Genomic DNA, 19747 nt, shown 5'->3' with positions numbered 1-19747 from the left:
AACAACGGCTACATCCCCATGACATTTTCCTGATTCTGGAAGCAAAAGACGCAGTCAAGTAGGAAACTGGTTTAAAACACAAACCTTAAAAACACACTTTAATGTGCTTAGCAAAATAAAAGCTTGACAAAAATTTTAAAAAATGAAAATGACAGCATCAGTTGGACGAGTCGCTGATTTTACTGGCTTTACTTGAGCTTTTGATTTGAGTTTTGCTGCCGAAGCTTTTCAGCGACTCTCTCCATCGTTTGTCGGTCAGAGCTGCGGTGGAGCAGGACTCCAGCTTCCTCACTCTCCTCTCCGTGTCCGCCTGGTCCAGAACAAACTCCTGGAAAGCGAGGCCACACATTTATTTCATTTTAATCTATAAAAACATGCAGGAAAAGACAAAACACTTGTTTGTATTATTCCATCGGTGTCTGATACTAAACTTATTTGTATAATACAACCATGTAAACGTCTGATGGGTTCGTTCCCAAAGTTTCAGTTAAATAAAGTCAAATCAATGGATGTTTTCAGAGAGGAAGAAGCCATTACCCCAATGTGGAGTTTGCAGCTGGCGGCATTATGGTGCAGGAGTGTTGTGATTCTGGAGCGACTAGTGCACTTCGCAAAACAGACTGCATCGTCTGAGAAACTGAAGCTTCTGGTTTCTTTCTTTTTCTTTCAAACAACTTTTTTCTTGTAATTTTAACATATCTTTTTTTCTTGTAATATTGCATCTTTTTGATGAAATTATGACAACATTCTTGTAATTGAACAAAAATGTTCCTAGCCTGGGATGATGGATATAAAAGCCACTTTTTGAAAGTATTTCCTGTGTTTTAGATTAAAACTGGAAATTGGATCTGGTATTAAAAAAAAAATCTCATATTTATTTAATTTTCTTTTGGGATTAAATAAGTATTGTTTTTTTTTTAAATATTATCCAACCCATGTAATTTTATTGCATGGTTTCTATAATGACAATAAAGATTAATATTATTATTAATTTGTATGACCTGTGTTTCTCAGCGTTGTTTAAATTAATAAAGGATATGTCAGTTATGCCTTATAACTCTAGCTAAGACTCCAGTTGTAAAAGTAATCTTCCTTATTATTCCTATATTTCTTTAAAATCGATAGTAAAAAAAGTTACCTTCACCATGTCCATCATAGTCAGGACACTCATGCCTTCCAGCAGTCCAAATTCTGGGATGTAACACTCTTGTGCAAGATTATTGACAGCCAGAAGTAATTTTCCAACTTCCTCTACCTGCGAGACACAAATGCACATTGCATTTTTTCAGAGCAGTTCTATTTTTAGTAAATTAACCATCTTTGCCCTCTAATGTTGAGAAAGTCACACCTTCTCTCTGGATACGCCTCGTTTCATCATCAGGTTAACTTCAACCTGCCTGTTCTTCTCTTTCAGGCTTTCTAACTCACTGTGCAGTTCAGAAAGCTCTTTACTGGACATCTGTGCATGAAAGACGCAAACATTAAAGTCACATGATGTTCAGAATCAGAGCTGGCCGTTTGGACTTATGGTTAACTTGTTTTCTGTAAATTTCATGTTTACAAATAGTTAAAATAATGTAGGACACTTAAATGCCACTCTGCATTTTAAAATCCTTTATTTTAATTTTGCTACTCCTTAAGGTTAAAATCATGAGCCATAACAACACTAGGACAATGATGCTAACGAGAACAGAGAAGCTCGGGTATGACGAAGCCTCTGGCGTTGACATGCTGGTATGAAATTAAATCTGTTGTGAGCCCCAAAAAGGCTTAGACCGGCCCTGTTGGTCTGAATGTTTATGGATCTCTAACCAGCGTTGCTATGCTGTGCTGCTGCTTCATGTTCTGCAGCTGCCGCCACTGCTGGTCCACCTCCGCCTCCATTCGCCTCAAACGTTGCAGCAGCTCCTGGTGGGTGACGGACAGCGTCTCATGGCGTCGAATGATCGACATGACTAAAGATTCGCTGCTGTTGTGGCGGGGAACTGGAAGAAATCACACACACTTTGTTCCAGCAGCGCAAGTTGGTATAAAAACACACGTACCTTTCACCATCTGACGTTAAATCAGACTTTTTCTGCTTAGAATTACAGAAAACACTTCTGTTTGTGAAATGACAAAATAATGAGAGGGGGAATTATCGAGGGAACGTGTCAAAACTCAAGGCTCTTGGGCCAAATCTGGCCCGTCGCATCTTTTTTATGTGGGCCTCTATTTTCCAAATTACATCAATACGTTCCTTCAGTTTTTCACAAACCATCAAAATTCACACAAAATTAACTCACCTCCACATTTCTTTCTGATTTTTACTGAATATTTGTCTGAAAATTAACCAAAAACATTGGATTTGATTGACTGCTGATGTCAAGTTATAGTCTGTGATCGACACGGTGAGTAATAAGATGTCACCTCATAAATTAGTACAAATATTGTAAAAATTCCTTACAAATATTGCTAAATTAACACCACAAGTTTTCATTACAAAAACAATCATAAAATCCTGGGAAAAAATGTGAAAATTTTTTCAATATTATTCAATTTTAAGAAACACTTATTGATTTCAGAAACAAACAGCTACTTATTGAAGCTTTAACGGTTTAATGGGTTTTATTTACACATTCTGGCACAACTGGCCCTTCAAAAACATTCAGATTTCTGATGGAACCAGTTATCCCTCAAGCCAGAAAGTGAGATTAAAAAAATAGGTGGTGTGACTTTTTCTGCAGTGTACATATTTGGACTTACGGCTCGGGAGACGATCCAGAGTTTTCATCAGATAATCCTCGTAGATTTTGTTCTTTTCTGTTCTCTGCTTTAAAATGTGTTTCCTGTAAATTTAAGATGGGTTTAGCAAACAACGGGAACCTCTGACATTATTAAACTGTTTGTTTCACCTGGTTTCTAGTTTTGTCAGTTGTTTTGTTAAATCCTCAATCCGTCTCTGTTTCAGGATGTTCTGCTCCAAAGTTGCTTCACTCTGTTTCAGCACTCTTAGTCGCTTCACTTCTTTCTCAGCCAAAAACTTCTCAAATTTCATCTCCTCCTCTTTAGTCTGGGAGAAAACCCAAAAATCGCTACTGGACTTATTTTTTCTTCCTGCACTTGCAGTAATTTTAGGAAATTAAAGCTCACCTGCCGTTGTTGAGTTTCCAACTCTGACCTTCTATTTGCAAGAGCCTCCATGCAGCTCCTGAAATCTTGTGTTTTGAGTGCGAGTTGCACATCCAGTTCATGCAGCTCAGCTTGTTTTCTTGCAATAAGTGTCCTTTTTAGTGCTTTCACGCCAGCCTCTAAGAGTTTACTAGAAGTCTATACATTAAAAAAAATTATAATTAGGGACATCCAACCATAACAAGCATAACAGTTGTTACACATTTTAAAATACATTTATTCTTACTTCTGTTGCAGCAGTTATGCGCATCTTCTCTTTTTTCCTGTCTCTAAACAAACCAACAGTGTGTTTTAGTGAAGACATTTTTGAATATCCTGTCCATAACGGGCAGATCAGGCCTACCTCGGGTCCTCCGGCTGAGTAACAAAAACATTTTTCACTCGTTTTTCCATCTGAAGTTTTGGAGAAGAGTCTTCGTCCAAAACTGGACCAGGAGTCGTTGTCATTTCTGCTGTCAATGTGTCTCCCTGCCGTCCTGATCATGAAACACAATCAACACTCTTCTTCCTGGGTTTGTGAAGCTGTTGCCTGGCAACCACCAGGGGAGAGTGCCCAGAAGAATGCCTGACAAAAAAAAAAAAACATGGAGATTTTTTTGAATGCTTTATTGGAACTGAACATTTACAAAACTGAACAGATCAGGACATAAAACAGAAACACGTAAGATTAAAATAATCGTAACTGATTTATGGGGCGATATGAGAGATATTTGCTTTTGTAACAGAAGAAGTGGGAGACAGAGCGGGAGAGCAGAATTAAAATCTAGTGGCACAAATGATAGAAGCTGAAAGGCTTGTGTCATTTAAATATCTTTGTCATTTTTAAAATAACTCATTAAATATACAGGATTAAGTACGTAATAAACAAACTGCCACAGCTACCTTGTGTTCGGTGCTGCTGTGGTTGCTAAGCGACAGGAATTCTGCGCAGGTAATGGCGGGAACAAACCTGAAATCTAGACGGTCAACGATGGAGCAAGATAATGTCCACCAGGTAGACTGGGATGCAACTTCTGAATTTGGACGAACTAGCAACTTAAAAGAGGTTGTATGGAACGAGGAAATGTGTGGGGGAAAAAAAAGATAAAATCCGGGTAATCAGAAGCACAAAGGAATGTTTGTACACAAAGGTGGCAAATGTTTTTAACCCAACTCATGTGTGAAAAGAAAAAAAACATCATGTTGGAATAGCTGTCCAACAAATGTTCGATTGGAAAGCTGTTCACCAAAACAGTTTTGGGTTTGGATTTCAGGTTCAAACAACTCTTGCGCCTCTTTCTCATTCTCCGCTGTCGGTCCTGCTAAGTTCACTCTTACATTGAAGGCTGTCAGTTCTGTGCAGTCTTTTTGGTTTCTCTTGCTGGAGATGAAACCTAATTACTCACCATTCAACAAACATGTTCTTACGGAAATAACTTCAGTTCATTTTTAGGCACATGAGGGTAAAACAATCGGAGCTCGCTGGAACTTCAACGGCTAGATCTTCCAAAAAACACAGACACAACCAAACCTTACGACAAGGAAGTCAGGCTTGTCTTTGATTTTGATCTCACACTATCTTCCATTACTCACATTTTTGGCAGATAGAGCAACAAAACTCACCTGGGTGTGATGTCACAGGCTGAAGGCAGAGCCAGATATTTACATGTTTTATAAGGTTCTTATCTGCTTACTTAGTGGAAGTTAAATCAGAACAAATTTATCTTGTTTTAAATCAGTCAGCATAATCAAAATTATTTCTATTTGATAACTAGAAATAATTGCCAAAAAAAATTGGAAAGACTGTTTCTCGAGATTTTTTTGTAACTTATTAGTCTTAGGGATAATTGTCTTTTAAACAGTATGAAGTGTTTTGGGTTTCCTTGCTCTAACTGAGTCCATTTTGTAGGCCACTTCACTTTCACACTTCTTTTTAGGACTAACTAAAACTTTTCCATCAAGTCACGCCAAAACATTGACTTTGTTGTCCCTAAGCTATAACCACTTTACCTGAAAGCTCAGGTTTATTGTCCATCTTGAAGACTGACGTCTTGTCTTCAGATGTTGCTTCAATATTTCCACATAATCTTCTTTCCTCATACCATCTATTTTATGAGGTGTACCAGTTCTTCCTGGATCAAAACATCCCACAATATGATACCGCCCCCAGTATACGTCACCGTTTTTATGATACAAGCATCCCTATTTTTCCTCCAAATGCAAATTTGGCCACTTTAGTTTCTTCAGACACAGTACATTTCTCCAAAAATGAAGATCTTTCATCTTGTGTTATGTTCCTTTCGGATTAATGGCTTCTTCGTTTTGAGCGGCATTTCAGTCCATATCAGTACAGGACATGTTTACATGTTTGGTAATTCTAATTAAGCTAAAACAAAAGAAGTTTGGTCTGATTTAACTTCAAACAGAGAGAAAAATATAATTTTGTGTCTTTACTCTGTGTGCAAATATCTGTTAATTAATAATGCTTTCTTAGGAGTATATAATGGCTATTTTCAAGATCTGAGATGCAAAACATCAAATCTATTACACATCCCTTCATGTCGCTGTGCTACTTTGTGATTTACTGCCAACTACTGAAGCATTTTCCTGCTGCCAACATACCATTACTCATCATAACAATAAAAGCAGGTATTTTTCTGGTTAAACATTCCTGCTAATAAAATCTGATTCTTTGAAACAATAGGAAGCTCAGTGGAACAGCTCACTTTTTTCCACTTGGGTATTTTCTGATAAAAGCCCCTGGACAAGTCAATCCTGCATTTATTCAAAAATAAAAATAAACAAATAACTTAGGCAAATGTCACATGAACTTTTGCTTTACAGAAACGGTGAACTTTATTAAACAGTTAAAAATTGGATTGCAGCTCTGACTTGTTCTTGTTTTTGCAAAGCTTAGACAAACCCAGACAAGATATGTTGATTTAAAACTTGTTTTCCCAATACACCATACTTTGAACGCAGATTTTGAAATGTGTCGTTTATTTTACAATGAAAACAATGTCAAGAATTTTTGACAGTTATGAAACGTGTGATGACAAGTTTGACCAGAAATGCTGAATCTGACTAAACTGCAGTAAATATAACGAGTTTCTTCCTCCATCCTGAGCTGATTTTGGAGAAGAGTGCTGAGGAAATGCATGACAAAATATAGGGGCCACCTCCAGTTCACAATAAGGAAGCACTTCAAAAAAACACTTCCTCAGAAGTGATTGTGAAACAAACATCAGCTGTCATTGTGGCTTTCCTCCAGCATGTTTTCACACTCTGCCGGCAGCTTCACAAAGAGCAACTTCTCTAAAAGCAGAGGATGAACAAAGCTTTGTGGTGGTGAGTCTTCAAAATTAAAATCAACAGATTATTTGTGTTTGTGTTGCTGCTCTTATTGTTGATGAATCTGATGAGTATTTTGGCTGGTTTTAAAAGTACGATGGAGTAATAAACATCTCTCTCAGCTGTTTGTTGTTATAGTTCCTAAGTTGTGTTTTATGGGTAGAGTATCCAAAAAACTCTACTCTTAAAGTAAGCGTAGAACGACTTGAACATATTTTAACTGACCAAATTGTCAATCATTTGATGCACATGTGTCAAACTCAAGGCCAGTGGGCCAAATCCGGCCCGCCGTAGCTTTTTATATGGCCCTCTAGATTCTAAACAAGTGTGCTTAAATATTATGTTATCAATCACATTAATTAGGTTCTTATCTGCTTACTGACAAATTATATAAATCAGTCCCTCCAGTTTCTTGAGAATAATTGTAAAAATTTATGCAAAATCACTAAATCTTTTTTTATTTGTGATCAAAAAAGATAAACATCTTTCCGGGCTTTTCACAAAAAGACTCATAAAATCCAGGAGGGACTGAAAATATGTTTAGTAATATTACTTAAGTTTAAGAATTTATTGATATTTTAACAGTTTGTGATCAGGTTTTATCAATACATTCTGGCACAACCGGCCCTTTAAGAGCATTCATGATCTTAATTTGGCCCAAAAGGAAAATGAGTTTAAGACCCCTGATATAAACTCAAAAGGAAATTTTGGTATTTTAAGGCACCAAAATGACAGAAGTTCATATCAGTAACAAAACATAATGTCAGGCAGAAGAAAATTTTTCCAAATCAGTTAATTTAACATAAAACTTTAACAAAAACTGCAGGTATGTGTCTGTCTGGTGAATATATTCAGTCAAGTAAGAGTAGAAATACTTCATCATAAAATTACTTGAGTAAAAGTAAAACGTACAGCAGAGTAAAGATACTCCTGAAAGCAGCTCCTGGCCAGCTGCTTATGGGTCACTGAGATCCTGCAGCAGCAGCAGCAGACTGAACCGAACGCAGATGACCTTAAAAGGAATCCCCTCTTCAAACCTGCTGCTCTCTGGTTCCTCCCAGCTCCATGTTCATCTGTCGCACTGAAAGATGAGCATGGAGATGCTGACCTCCTCTCTTCTCTCTGTGTCCTGGACATACAGCCCTGGGTTTGTCCCTGTCTGTATCCATTGCTTTAAATTCTAACTTGTGTTTTTCAGATTTTATTGTGATTTATTTGTAAAGAAGTCGGCAGCGATGACGGCGGTCAGCAGATACAGGTTTCTTTACAACAGACTGAACGGAGATTTGAAGCAGAGACGATCCGTTTGCCTCCAGAGTCGCCTCATTTCACCAAACTTCTTCAGGTAAGGAAAACAGATGGAAAATAAAATCTGTAACAAACTGAGGATCTCCACAGACCCGACTATTTTAGTGTCAAATTATTCTAGTGATTATCAGACAAAAAATAGCCAATTTTTCCACTTTTTTAAAAAAATTTTCAGTTAGAAATATGTTACAAGATGCAAATCAGCAATTAAATTCCTATTTCAAATAAGAAAATATTGCTTAAAATGCAATAGCATTTATTGTTTTAGTGAATTTGAAACAGGTAAAGTGAAATCAATGCCACTTGATGAGTTTTTATAGAAACAGGTGTTATCTTAAATGCAAAATGTGAATACAATAAATAAGATTGTTTCACTTAAACAGGAAAAATATCTTGTGAAACAATGACAGTTGAGCTACTTTTTAAAAGTATATATTCATGAATTATTGACTTAAAACAAGCGTATTTATTTTGTTCAAAAGTTCCTTTGAAGTCAGTTTTCAAGTGTACCAAAATATTTGAATCAGAAACTACATTTAGTAAGAGACGTAAAGCAAATCAGATACTCACTGAAAGACATCTGATCAGCTGTTGTCAATCAACAGCTTTTTAATTCTGTTTCTTTTATAAATATTTATTGTGTGAGAATTAATGTTTATTATTTTTGAGTTCTAAGAAGTTTGAAATCATCAAATGACAGTGAACATAAAGAAAACTGCAGCTGCAGCCGGTAATGACTGCAGGTGGCCTTTATTTGAATGAGCAGCAAATCCTGCGGCTTCCTGCAGACGCACGTCCTGGTGACGTCAGACGTTTAGCCCCGCCCCCTGCGGTTCAACTGCCGCTCATTGAACTTGAGTGGCTCACTGAGATAAAAGCAGTTTTTGCATTTTTTAAAGAAAGCAGCTCTGTGCAGAGATCGTGTTACCAGTGTGTTCATGGCACACTTTGGAAATACATTTTCTCATACCTGATTTTGTCATCTTTGATTATGTAATGAATTATTTCCTATTTGGTTTTTAAAATACCAACCTTTCCATTATTTATTTTCATATGTTTGGTCCATCGGATGGTTTAATTTCTAAATATTAATTAAATGATTTATTTTCTGATCAGTTAATACTCGAGTCACCTTTTAACCAAATACTTTATTTGCTCTTGAGTAATTCCTACTCAAGGCTACTTTTTACTTGAACTTGAGTAAAAATATGTAGTGCTACTCACATTTTGAGTCCTCTGCCCCATCTCTGCTTAATTTCAATTTGTTATTCTATGGAGGTAAAATGGGGCCATAAAATGTGTTCAAATGAAAAAAACAAAACAGAAAAAATATTTTGAAGCTAAGAAAAAAAAGAAGTTTAAAACTGATGAAAAAAAATTAACTGAAAATAAAAACTAAACTGAAAAAAAAAATCAAACTAAACAAGAATTGCAGTTTTATATTTTCTTCAAAATATAAATCTGAAGAAAAAAATGTCTTGACACTGAATTTTTTCACTACTTTTCAGATTTCAGTTTTTTTTCCCCAGTTTGTTTTATTTTCAGTTTTAAAACAATCTGAAAAAAATTTTAGTGTCAAATTATCTCTTAAAAATCTAAAACTGAAAATATGTTAAACTACTTTCCAGTTTCTGATTATTATTTTTAGCTTGGAGCTAAAAATAATACAAACAAAACCGTGGAAACAAAAAAAAAAAACCCACCAAATCCCTAAAATCTGAAAAGTAGTTTTGAGTTTCTTTTTCCAGTTTCAAAATGACTTACAATTTCGAAATATTTTTTTTTCTTTTTCAAATCTTTCTTTCCATTTCATTTTTTAAATCAAACTTTATGGCACAAATGTAGCTCCATAAAATAGATAAAATTGGTAGTTTGTCACCATTTTAAAAGTTTCTATCATCCTGGTAAATAATTTTACATTTACAAATCAATGTGGACTGAGTTGCTTGTGTTATTTTTAAGCTTGGTGGTTTGTTGTGGAAAGGAAAGGCAGCAGCAGCGTTATCTCTCTGGATGTCTTTGACATATAAGGCTGCAGCCGTCCGCCCGCCGCCTGACGCTTCTTTCCCAAAATAATCCCGCAGCAGCTGCGCCTTGTGCGCCAAATCCGCCGCCAACAATGACCAAATTCAGATACTCCGATTATTTCTCGCAGTTCCGAAACGCCGGACGGAAAAGCGGAGACGATCCGCGGCGCGTTGGATCTCCAGAACCGCCGGAGTGAGTCTTTGTTTTGAGCGGATGATGCGTTTACGGTGGCTCGGTGTTCGCGGTTGCTGTCCTGAAACACAACGCGCGTCACAAACATCACAGCTTTTTGACGTCAGCCTGGCAGAATAAGAGGAATTTATGGGAAATACTGAAAGATGTTGTTCTAATTTCCACCTGAGATCCTAATTTTCTGATGTTTTGAATCTTTTAGGGATGCTGACCCGGTGGTTTCCGCCGTGAGGCGCGGAGATGTGGAAACCCTGAAGGACCTGGCAGCATCTTCCTCCCTCAGCCTGCTGAAGGAAAACAAAGACGGGTGGCTTCCTCTGCATGATGCTGCCTATTCTGGCCAGACTGCATGCCTGAAGACTCTGTTGAAAGGTAAAAACAGAAATATAAATCCCATTTAAACCCTTTTCTCCACATTCCCAGCTATTAAGATGTAATTTATTAAAATTGGGAGATCCTAATTATTGTTATGGAGTGCTGTTTGCTACAGTAAAAAATTAACAGCAATAATTTTATTTATTTAGCCTGTGATAAAGAAAACAATGTAGGTGTTCATTTTTCAAAGTCATATTTTCTCCATTTTCTTAATATACTTGTCAATATATTAATACAACGTCTGAGTTCCAAACTAAATATTTAACTGCGACTTAAATACTTAGCTTTCTAATTAAATATGTAATTTGAACGTTAAATATTTCCTTTGTGAATTTAATATTTAGTTTGAAATTCATACACTTATATGTATGAATAACATGGTGAAAATATGACTTTGGTTTTGGCTAAATAAGTCAGATTACTGCTGTCATTTTTTACAGTGTGACTTTACACATTACATTCCAAAGTATAAAAAAAAGGGGGGAAACATTACATTTGGTTTTATCTCTCTGGTTATAGCAGCTTTGTTTATAAAGCACTTTAAAACCAACACTGTTGACCAAAGTCCTGTACACCACAACCAGAAAGAAAAACAAACAATAAAAATGCAACAACGGGAGAAAAAGTCAGCTGCAAGAGAAAACTATTATTAGCAAGCAGTTTCTGGATGGTAAGTCAACAACAAAACACTTCTCTTTTCCAGCAGCCATTGTAAAGCACATACAGAGGTAAAACCAGCTGACCAAGCATGCTGGAACTCTGTTTGTGTTGCTTGGTAAGGAGGCCGGACTTGCCTGGGGTTGCTAGGTAACGGTGCAGTGCCCATTGAATGTCACTTAACAATCAGGAGGTTTCCAGAAACAAAAAAAGCATGAATTTATGGTTTAATAAAATAGAGTTAAGATGAACAGAATGCCACTGCATTCGTTCTTATCCTCCTCAAACTGGAGAAAACTGTGGAAAATGTTAACCTGTTTTCAACTTTAACTGTTTTAAGAAGCAGTTTAGACCCAAATGCAAGTATAAAAAACATGCAAAATGTGAATTTTGAATAACAGATCCCCTTTAAAGAAGTTGAATGGTCGCCAGTGTTGAACCTTTGTTATGCTTACAGCTGCTTTGTGGGTGTTTTTTCTTGTGCTGCAGCCCATCCAGGCTCAGTGGACAAGCGGACGCTGCAGGAGCAGACTGCACTGCTGCTGGCCGTGTCCTGTGAACAGCTGCCCTGCGTCCAGTCGCTTCTGGAGTCAGGCGCCGACCCCGACATCTGCAGCAGCAACAAAGAAACTCCTTTGTATAAAGGTACAGCTGTGAAATCAGAGCTGCTAAGAAGCATGATGACGTGTGAAATGCTGAGTTCTCTGTCTTTACAGCGTGTGAACTGGAAAACCTCAACATGGTGAACGTTCTACTGTCACACGGTGCCTCTGTGAACCAGCGGTGTGCTCAGGGCTGGACGGCCCTCCATGAGGCCGTGTCCAGAGAAAACACGGAGATCTGTGAGGTTCTGATCCGAGCCGGAGCCACGATCAATCCAGCAAACACATACAGCATCACACCGCTCACTGTAGCCGCTCAGCGAGGCCTGAAGAGGGCGCTGTGTTACCTCACTGAGAGAGGTAGCTTCCTGAAGAAAACAGTCACTGATTTCATTCCGTATTAGGGTCATTGTACATAGAACAGAAAGGAGTACATTCCTGCCAAAAATATATTAAATTCTGAGAAATTTTCTAAAAAAAAAAAACAAGAAATTGTCTGAGTTTGCCAGGACTAAAATTTTCAAGAATGAATTCAGAAATTGTGATATTATATAATTTCAGAAATTTTCTAGAAAAAAAATGTAATATGCCTGAGTTCAAAAAGTTCAAACTTTTAACATTGATCTCAGAAATGTTCCAGAAAAACAAGAACATTTCTGAGTTTGGAAAGTCAAAGATTTAGTTAAAAAAATTCTGAAAAACTCAAAAGTTGAGAATTTGTGAGAAAAACATAAATTTTTAATCTCAGAAATGTTCTCTAAAAAAATCTGAACATTTTTGAAGTTGAAAAGTTTAAAATTTTCAACTTTAATACTTTGAAAGTATTTTTCTAGAAAATTTCATTGATTAATCTTAAAATTTCTCACAAATTTTTGACCTGAAAAACTGAAGTTTCCACATATTTTTCTGGAATTATTTTTAGATTGATCTCAAAACTTCTGAGCTTTTTATAACAAATTTCAGACTTTTCAGACTCAGAAATTTTCTGTTTTTAGATTAATTTCCCAAAAAATTTTGGCAGAAATTTCTGTTTTTCAATCTGCAAAACATAGATTTGCCTTACATTCTTTGGCAAATCTGCCATAGAATGTCATACATACATACATTTTATGTGTTGATACATACATAAACACATTTGCTATACATTTTAAATCCTGTAAAAATTTTGCTGTTTTTTCAGGTGCAGATGTGAACATGCAGACATGCGATGGTGTCACAGCGCTGCATGAAGCCAGTAGGAATGGACACCAGGAAGCCGTTGCTTTGCTCCTCTCTAAAAACGCAGATGCCAACATTTCTGATAACTCTGGGCTGCTGCCGCTGCACGTTGCTGCACAGTCTGGACACCATGAGTGAGTCTGCATGTCTCTTATTTTAACCGAAACCAGCAGGTTTACTAGGAAAGAGAGGGAAAAGTGTGAGCTTGCTTAACTTATGCTAAATGCATGTTAATGTCAAACATCAATATGGCGTCCAGTCCAGATTTTCTTACTTCTCCCTTTTCTTCCCATTTTCATTATTTTCTTGAAAAAAATAAAACAATTATATGTAATTTGTGTGCTTTATTCACTTGAATTTACAAAAAGCACCAATTGTACTTTGGGGCGTAGGGGGGGTTTACCATGTAATTTATCTAGACAAAAATGAGAAAAATTCTGTTACTTTGAAAATAACTCAGAAATTTCTAAATTAATCAAATATTTTTTTAAAATAAAAGAAGAAAAAATATGGACATTATTTGTTTGAGTAAAAAAAATTGCTACAAAATTCTGAGATTCATTCCAGAAATTTTGAGGGAAAAACTTGCGTTTGAAAAGATTTTCTATTAAAAATCTCACATTAGTTAAGAGTTTTCTAGAATTTGTATTTTTTATTTCTGAGTTTGAAAAGTAAAAAAAGGCTTTCGAAACTCAAATTTCCTACGTTTTTCTCAAAAAAGTATTTTAGATAAATCTCAAAATATTGTTTTAAAAATTGAAATTTTTCTATAAAACTGAAATTTTCTAGAACAAATAGAAAATGTCTTAGTTTGAAAATCGAAAAACTTTAGGAAATTTCCAAGTTTTTCTCTTGAAAGTTTGAGATGAATCTCAAACCTGTCAGGTTCCGAACTGGTTCTGTGATCACATGTTGTGTTTTCAGGATTGTTTCCCTGCTGGTCTCCGCTACCAGCCGCACCAAGCTGCGCCACAGCTGGATCAGCCCGCTGCACCTGGCAGCGCAGCATGACCGCCACGCAGCGGCCGCCGCGCTGCTGAAATCAGGCGCGGACGTGAACGCCACTCTGGCGCACAGCCGCTCCGTCCAGTACGCGGACCGGCGCGCCACCGCTCTCTACTTCGCCGTCGCCCACGGCAGCAGGAGGACAGCGGAAGTGCTGGTGAACGCCGGTGCGAGCCTGAGTCTGGATCCGGTCAGCCCTCTGCTGATGGCGGCGCGTCAGGGCTGCGTCAGCACCGTGACGCTGCTGCTGGAGCGAGGCGCGGACCTGGACGCCACGGTCCCGTCTTTGGCGACCACATTCCCAGCTCTGGTTGCGCTCTGCAGGAATAATCTAACTGTGTTGAAGTGCCTTTTGGACCACGGCTGTGACGCACAGGCCTGTTTCACCTGTACGCACGGTGCTGCGCCCCACCCTCTATCCAGAGGATCTGACGTAAGAACTGCTGGCGGCCATGACGGTCTACCTCCTTTAAGCTGCGATGAAAGGCCAGAGCGGGAGACACAGGTGGGCAAAACCAACAACCACATTTCACACTGACAATAGGCAGAAATGTGAACTTATTTAATTTTGCTACTTCTGTCTTCTGGTCTTTTTCTCTTCTGCTTTTTTAAAAGCCACTGTTTAAGTCCCAGATTTCCACACAAATAGATGAATACAGAATCAATAGAGCTTCATGGTTTTGGGATTTTCATGAAGATTGTTTGGCTTTTTTATGGTTTTCAGTTCTGCGAGTGGATCTCAACCCCAGCTATGTGTAAATGGGCCGGCCCGGTCATACACCTGCTGCTGGATTACGTCGGCCATGTTCAGCTCTGCAGCAAACTCTCTGCGCTCCTGGACAGCAGAGACGAATGGCGCGCCATCAAAAGGAAGTCATGTAGGTTCCAGATAAAGAAAACACTTTGCTTTCATTTCCTCATAGAAAAATACTTTACTTTTTTTAACAACAGTTCTTATCTTGTCTTCCAGTGTCACCATGTTCACTTCAACACCTCTGCAGACTAAGGATTTGGACTCAGATGGGGAGAAACAGGAAATCTGTTACAAGTTTGCCTCTGCCAAACAGACTAAAAGCATATCTGAGTCCTGATGGCTGATTTCAAACAGATAAACCTCAGATTTTAGTCTTTTTATTCACCACTATATTTATCTTCCTGTTTCTTTTTTTAGTCGTATCTTCAATCTGTTCTTTCTAAATATCTATTTATACTTGAAGCGATGTGACAAGGCCTTTTAATCTGTCATTTGCGTTGTGCTGTTTAGAAACCTTCAGAGACAGCTGCCAAAAGGATTTCTTGAGGGAATTTGAGTCTTTTATTTAAAAATAAATCATTTTGGCAAACATTACCTGACAAAGAGAGATTTTTCTTGTTAAAAGGGGGAACCGTGACAGAGTACAAAAAAAACACATTATTTTCTTTCTCTGTGGACACAGAGTGAAAATAAACATAAAAGTGAAGCTGATTAGTTTATTGGAAAAGTGCAATTTATTCCTGTAGGCGTAAACATCACAAATAGATGCAGCATTGTAGTAAGTGCTTTTAAAGAAGTGTCCGGTTTCCAAAATACAAGAGAAAAAGCATAAACATGGAACAAAGCTCACAGTTTCACCTTCTCATTTCTGGGGTGGCGTTTGTCAATACACACACTCAAAAATTCACAGCAATAATTTGGGTTGTTTAGCCTAAGATGGAAAAATGGGGTTTACTTTTCAAAGTTTTCACCATGTTATTCATTCTTTTATGAATGTCAGTTTCAACTAAATATTTAAAGAATATTCTAGCAAGCTAAATATTTACTTTACAAATAAAGTAAATGTTAATTTATTGTATTTGAAGAAAAAATATTTCGAAATGCAAATTAAATATTTAGTTAGCAACCTAAATATTTAGCTCTGAATCCATATTTAGCTTTTAACTACATATTTATCTCCAAACTAAATACTTAGCTTGCTAAGTAAAGCTAAATACTTACCTTGCAAACTAAATATTTAACTCAAAAATAAATATTTAGCTCAGTGTTAAACATTTAGTTAGCAAGTTAAACATCTAGCTACACCAGATTTTATTGAATATTAGCTAAATATCTAACTCTGACTCTAGCTAAATATTTATTTTCAAGCTAAATGTTTAGATTGCTAAGTAAATATTTAGCTCAGGCGTTTTCAAAGGTCAGCAAACCCAGCTTTTATTTTGACAGACACTTCCGCCTACAGGCAAGTAAATATTTAGCTGTTTGGGTCAGAGCTAACTTGGTTCCTTTGAGCTAATTAACTAAATATTTAACAATCAACAGAATATTTTGTTTGCTCAGTTAATAACTAGAATATTTAATTCAGCTTGAAACAGTAATTTTGTAAATAAATATGTGGGGGAAATGACTAAAATGACCTTTTTCTCTCTCACAGGCTAAATGACCCAAATTATTTCTGTTAATTTTTGTCTGTAACTTTACTAACAGCACCGCAGACTAAATGAAGCCAAACACGCTGAAGATCGGAGACTGCGCCGTGGCCTTGGTGGGAATCGGTTTCACCACAACGTGCGTGTGGAGTTTCTGTCCGTGGGGATGCTCGGGCCTTTGCGGCTCTGCTGCCTTGCTCCACAGACCAAAGGGAGGATGCGGAACCACAATCTGGCTGTGGAGGAGCTGGTGTCCTTGGAGCTGGAAGGGGCAGCAGCTGCAGAAACTCACGGAGCGATGTGAAGTCAGATCCAGTTTCAGCACCTCTTTTTCCGCAGAGCTGCGCCTGCCGAATGAGGAGTTTGCGGTTTTTTGCGCGTCCTCCTGACTCCTTCTCCTCTTTTCATTCTCTCCGCCTTCAGAGCTGCTGCTGCTTCTTATCAAATCCAAAAAGGGTTTGTCTCTCCTGGCTTTGGTTAGCCTGGGTTCCTCCCAAAACGACGCTGGTAGTTGTCGTTTCCGCATCGGCACCTGGTCCATTACGCCTCCGTCGCTCTGCGCATGTTGCGCATCGGAGCTGGCCTGATCAGTCGCAGCCGCTCTTTTACGCTCAGCTCCTCTGGCGCACCTGTAGTCCGCAGAAGTGAGAGACTGACCTCTCGGGACTCTGGAGAACTTTTGTGAGAAGCGTTTGAGTTGCTTCTGTAGGTATTTCCGGTGATCCACGGAGCGCCTGCAGGGAGCCGACTTATCCAGAGCCGCCTTGATGTCGCTGGACGCCAAATTGACAAAGTTGAGTAAAGTTTTAACTTCGCTGTCTGCGCTTGACATCTTTACCAGAGGCTATTTGGCTCACTTCATGAGTCCATTGTAGAAATATGAGCCATAATTCACGTACACAAACTGTAAAATATCATAAATTAGTTTTGCGTAATTGCGCACCACTAAATCTCCGTTTTTTAAACTCAAGCTCACCGCTTTAGTCGAAGCGTCCCTCCGGACTGCAGAGGTACTTCAGGAAGCTGAATGAATATAAACCCTTTGTAGTTATGCTCATTCCCTTGAACCAATCAGCGACCCCAGACCCCTCACAATGCACTCCAATCAGTCTCCAAGCGCCTTGGTATCAAATTCTTCACCAGCGCAAATTGCTGCCATGGAGATCTGGAAAGCCCAGCCCTGGAAACGCGATATTTCCCCCCAAAAAAACCGCTTCTAACTCTGCTCCTTTTACGCAAAATAATTGAACATAAATGCAATATATCGTATTGGACATGCTTTAACTTCCTGTTGCACGGGTTAAAGTTGAGGTTTAACACCTTCCGCATGATGTCAGCTGTAGGATTTGGCGGCGGTGGGGGGATCTAAAGAGCGCATAACCATGGAAAGGGGCTTGAACGCTCAAGAATCTTGTCTTTCTGTTTGCCCCCTCAATCGAGCGACACAAAGGCTGAATTACTCATTCAAACCTGGCGGGACAAAGGGGAAGGAGCTGGATAGCACTCCTGCATTTGTAGTCAAACATTTAGAGACTTAAATCGAGTCGTCATGAAGGAAAAAAGACTCGGACAAAGCCCATAGAATTGCCATCAGCAAACATTTTCCTGTGTCATATTATGGTGTCTCCATGGCTCCCTCTGGCCGGAGGACAATGGCACAAGTTTGCACACTCGAATACTGTCACCCTGCCAACCGCAACAAGAGCCCAAAACAGGACAATCCCCAGAAAAGCATGGGCTCCACGGGGAAGGCTGCGGCGGGCGGAGGGGGAACAGGACTTGTGAAATGCTAATTGAGCTTCATCCCTTTATTGAGCTGGGAAGTGTCGTTCTGCTGGAGCAGCAGCTCAGGAAGGAGAGGAGAACAGAAACTAATACATATATATATTAAGTATAACACTTAAAAATATTAAGTGTTATACTTTTTTTTAGATGATCTCAGATATTTTCAAAAAATCTGAAATTTTGAGATTAATCTGAAATTTTCTAGAAAAAACTTGTATCTTTTTTGAGTTTGAAAAACACATTTTCTAGAACCTCTTCTCCAAGAGAAGTTTCTTAATCCTAGTTTTAAAAATATTTGTTCTTTTTCTAGAGCTTTTCTAGAAAAACGTTTTTACAAGACATTATTTCACTTTTCAAACTAGAAAATTATTTTCTAGAATTTGTTTTTACATTTGAGAGCAGAAATTTCCTTTGATTTTTCTAGAAAATTTCTAAGAAAATGGAATTTCCGAGTTTGAAAAGTTGAAAATTTGCTGGAATAAAAACTTTAACTTTGAGATTAATCTTAGAAATTTTATAGAAATAACTAGAAAAAAGTTTTATAGAAAAAAGTAATATTTTGTGTAGAAAATCTCGTATTTTTTAATAAACCAAAAATGATCTTAAAAAAATGAAATTTCAGTCTCAAAAGTTGTGTATTTAGAGAAGGATAGAATCCTGCGCTGCGTTTAGAGCCGTTGTTGTGTGGCTGGTTCCTCTGGTTCTGGAGCGGCAGTCGGGCCCCATTGTCCCCATCTCTTCTCCTCTGCCTCACCTCTGTTTCACTGAAAAGGCTGGTCAACAATGGGGACCCCCGCCGTCCACCCACCTGTCACCCACTCCTGCGCTTTTGAAGTGAGGAGGAAAGAGAAGGAGGAAGCACATCCAGCATCCATCAGTGGTTGGGGATAAAAATGTTTGTGGCTCATTTCAGGCATTTCTTGGTTTGAGTGTCTGAACTTTTTCCACTTTTACACAGATTTTATTCTAACTCTGGATGACCTACGCTGCAAAAACACAAGGTAATGTTTAGGTTCATTTACCTAAACATTCTCACACAGAAGAAAAGAAGAAAGAGACAAGTGAGTTTTTAGAATTTCTTCCAAGGAGAAAGGTCAGGAACTTGCTTCAGTTACAATTTCCTACATATTCTGAAGCATGCTCTGCCTCACCCTCTCTTTTTATTTCTTTAGGTTACATAGCTTGTGCGGTTATCATGCGATTACAGACGTGTTGCCCCTGTGGGCTGCCGTAGTGCAGAGTTCAGTTCCTGTTCACTTCCTTCTGTAGCAACAATGCAGGAACTGATCAACTTACAGTACTTAAAGATATAAATGGGTATTTATATGGGATATTTATTTACAATTCTAACACATTACCAAGTGTTTTTGTTTAGTTTCTAATACAAATCAGACAAAACTGACTTGTAATTAACTTTTTACCAAGATGTAAGAGTTTATTTTAAGTCACTCTTAAGACATTTTTTTGTGTTATAAGTGAAATAATCTGTCAGTGGAACCAGTAATTTCTCATTAATATTAGTAAATTATTCACTTAAAACAAACTCCTATGTCTTGCTGAAAAGTTACTTATAAGTTAGTTTTGTCTTATTTCAAGTGAACAGAGATGTTTCCACCAAAAATACTTGGTAAGATTTGGTGTTTTTATGTGGCAATTGACATACAAGTTCATTA

General features: G+C 37.9%; 3 protein-coding genes across 5 annotated transcripts; 1 reads left to right on the top strand and 2 right to left on the bottom strand.

Moving 5' to 3' along the window:
* Window positions 1-87: 87 nt before the first annotated feature.
* Window positions 88-3736, bottom strand: si:ch1073-416d2.4 (coiled-coil domain-containing protein 42 like-2). The gene is made up of 9 exons (XM_055053299.1): window positions 3515-3736; window positions 3398-3440; window positions 3133-3309; window positions 2895-3052; window positions 2746-2828; window positions 1813-1985; window positions 1349-1459; window positions 1139-1255; window positions 88-328 (listed from the first exon to the last, which is right to left on the bottom strand). Exons 1-9 carry the CDS (start codon window positions 3616-3618, stop codon window positions 158-160), a joined length of 1137 nt encoding a protein of 378 aa, XP_054909274.1. The 5' UTR covers window positions 3619-3736; the 3' UTR covers window positions 88-157.
* A 355-nt stretch (window positions 3737-4091) lies between these two features.
* Window positions 4092-15212, top strand: LOC129374717 (ankyrin repeat and SOCS box protein 2-like). 3 transcript variants are annotated; one of them, XM_055053294.1, is made up of 10 exons: window positions 4100-4165; window positions 6422-6498; window positions 7700-7846; window positions 10232-10401; window positions 11551-11706; window positions 11778-12023; window positions 12844-13015; window positions 13806-14391; window positions 14611-14764; window positions 14857-15212. In XM_055053294.1, the coding sequence occupies exons 3-10, from the start codon at window positions 7737-7739 to the stop codon at window positions 14982-14984; spliced, it is 1722 nt and encodes a 573-aa protein (XP_054909269.1). In that variant the 5' UTR covers window positions 4100-4165; window positions 6422-6498; window positions 7700-7736; the 3' UTR covers window positions 14985-15212. The 3 variants fall into 3 exon arrangements, with proteins under 3 accessions (XP_054909268.1, XP_054909269.1, XP_054909270.1); XM_055053293.1 differs by lacking the exon at window positions 6422-6498 and having other exon boundaries at window positions 4092-4165; XM_055053295.1 differs by lacking the exons at window positions 4100-4165; window positions 6422-6498; window positions 7700-7846 and adding an exon at window positions 9846-10029.
* Window positions 15213-15244: 32 nt separating this feature from the next.
* Window positions 15245-17278, bottom strand: LOC129374724 (protein FAM181A-like). The gene has a single exon (XM_055053306.1). The coding sequence runs from the start codon at window positions 17119-17121 to the stop codon at window positions 16357-16359; it is 765 nt and encodes a 254-aa protein (XP_054909281.1). The 5' UTR covers window positions 17122-17278; the 3' UTR covers window positions 15245-16356.
* Window positions 17279-19747: the final 2469 nt, after the last annotated feature.

This window comes from Poeciliopsis prolifica, unplaced genomic scaffold (genome assembly GCF_027474105.1).
Source record: "Poeciliopsis prolifica strain line A6 unplaced genomic scaffold, Auburn_PproV2 SCAFFOLD037, whole genome shotgun sequence".
Classification (NCBI taxonomy): Eukaryota; Metazoa; Chordata; class Actinopteri; order Cyprinodontiformes; family Poeciliidae; genus Poeciliopsis; species Poeciliopsis prolifica.
Note: the sequence above shows the minus strand (reverse complement) of the source record. Positions and strands in the feature narration are given on the sequence as shown.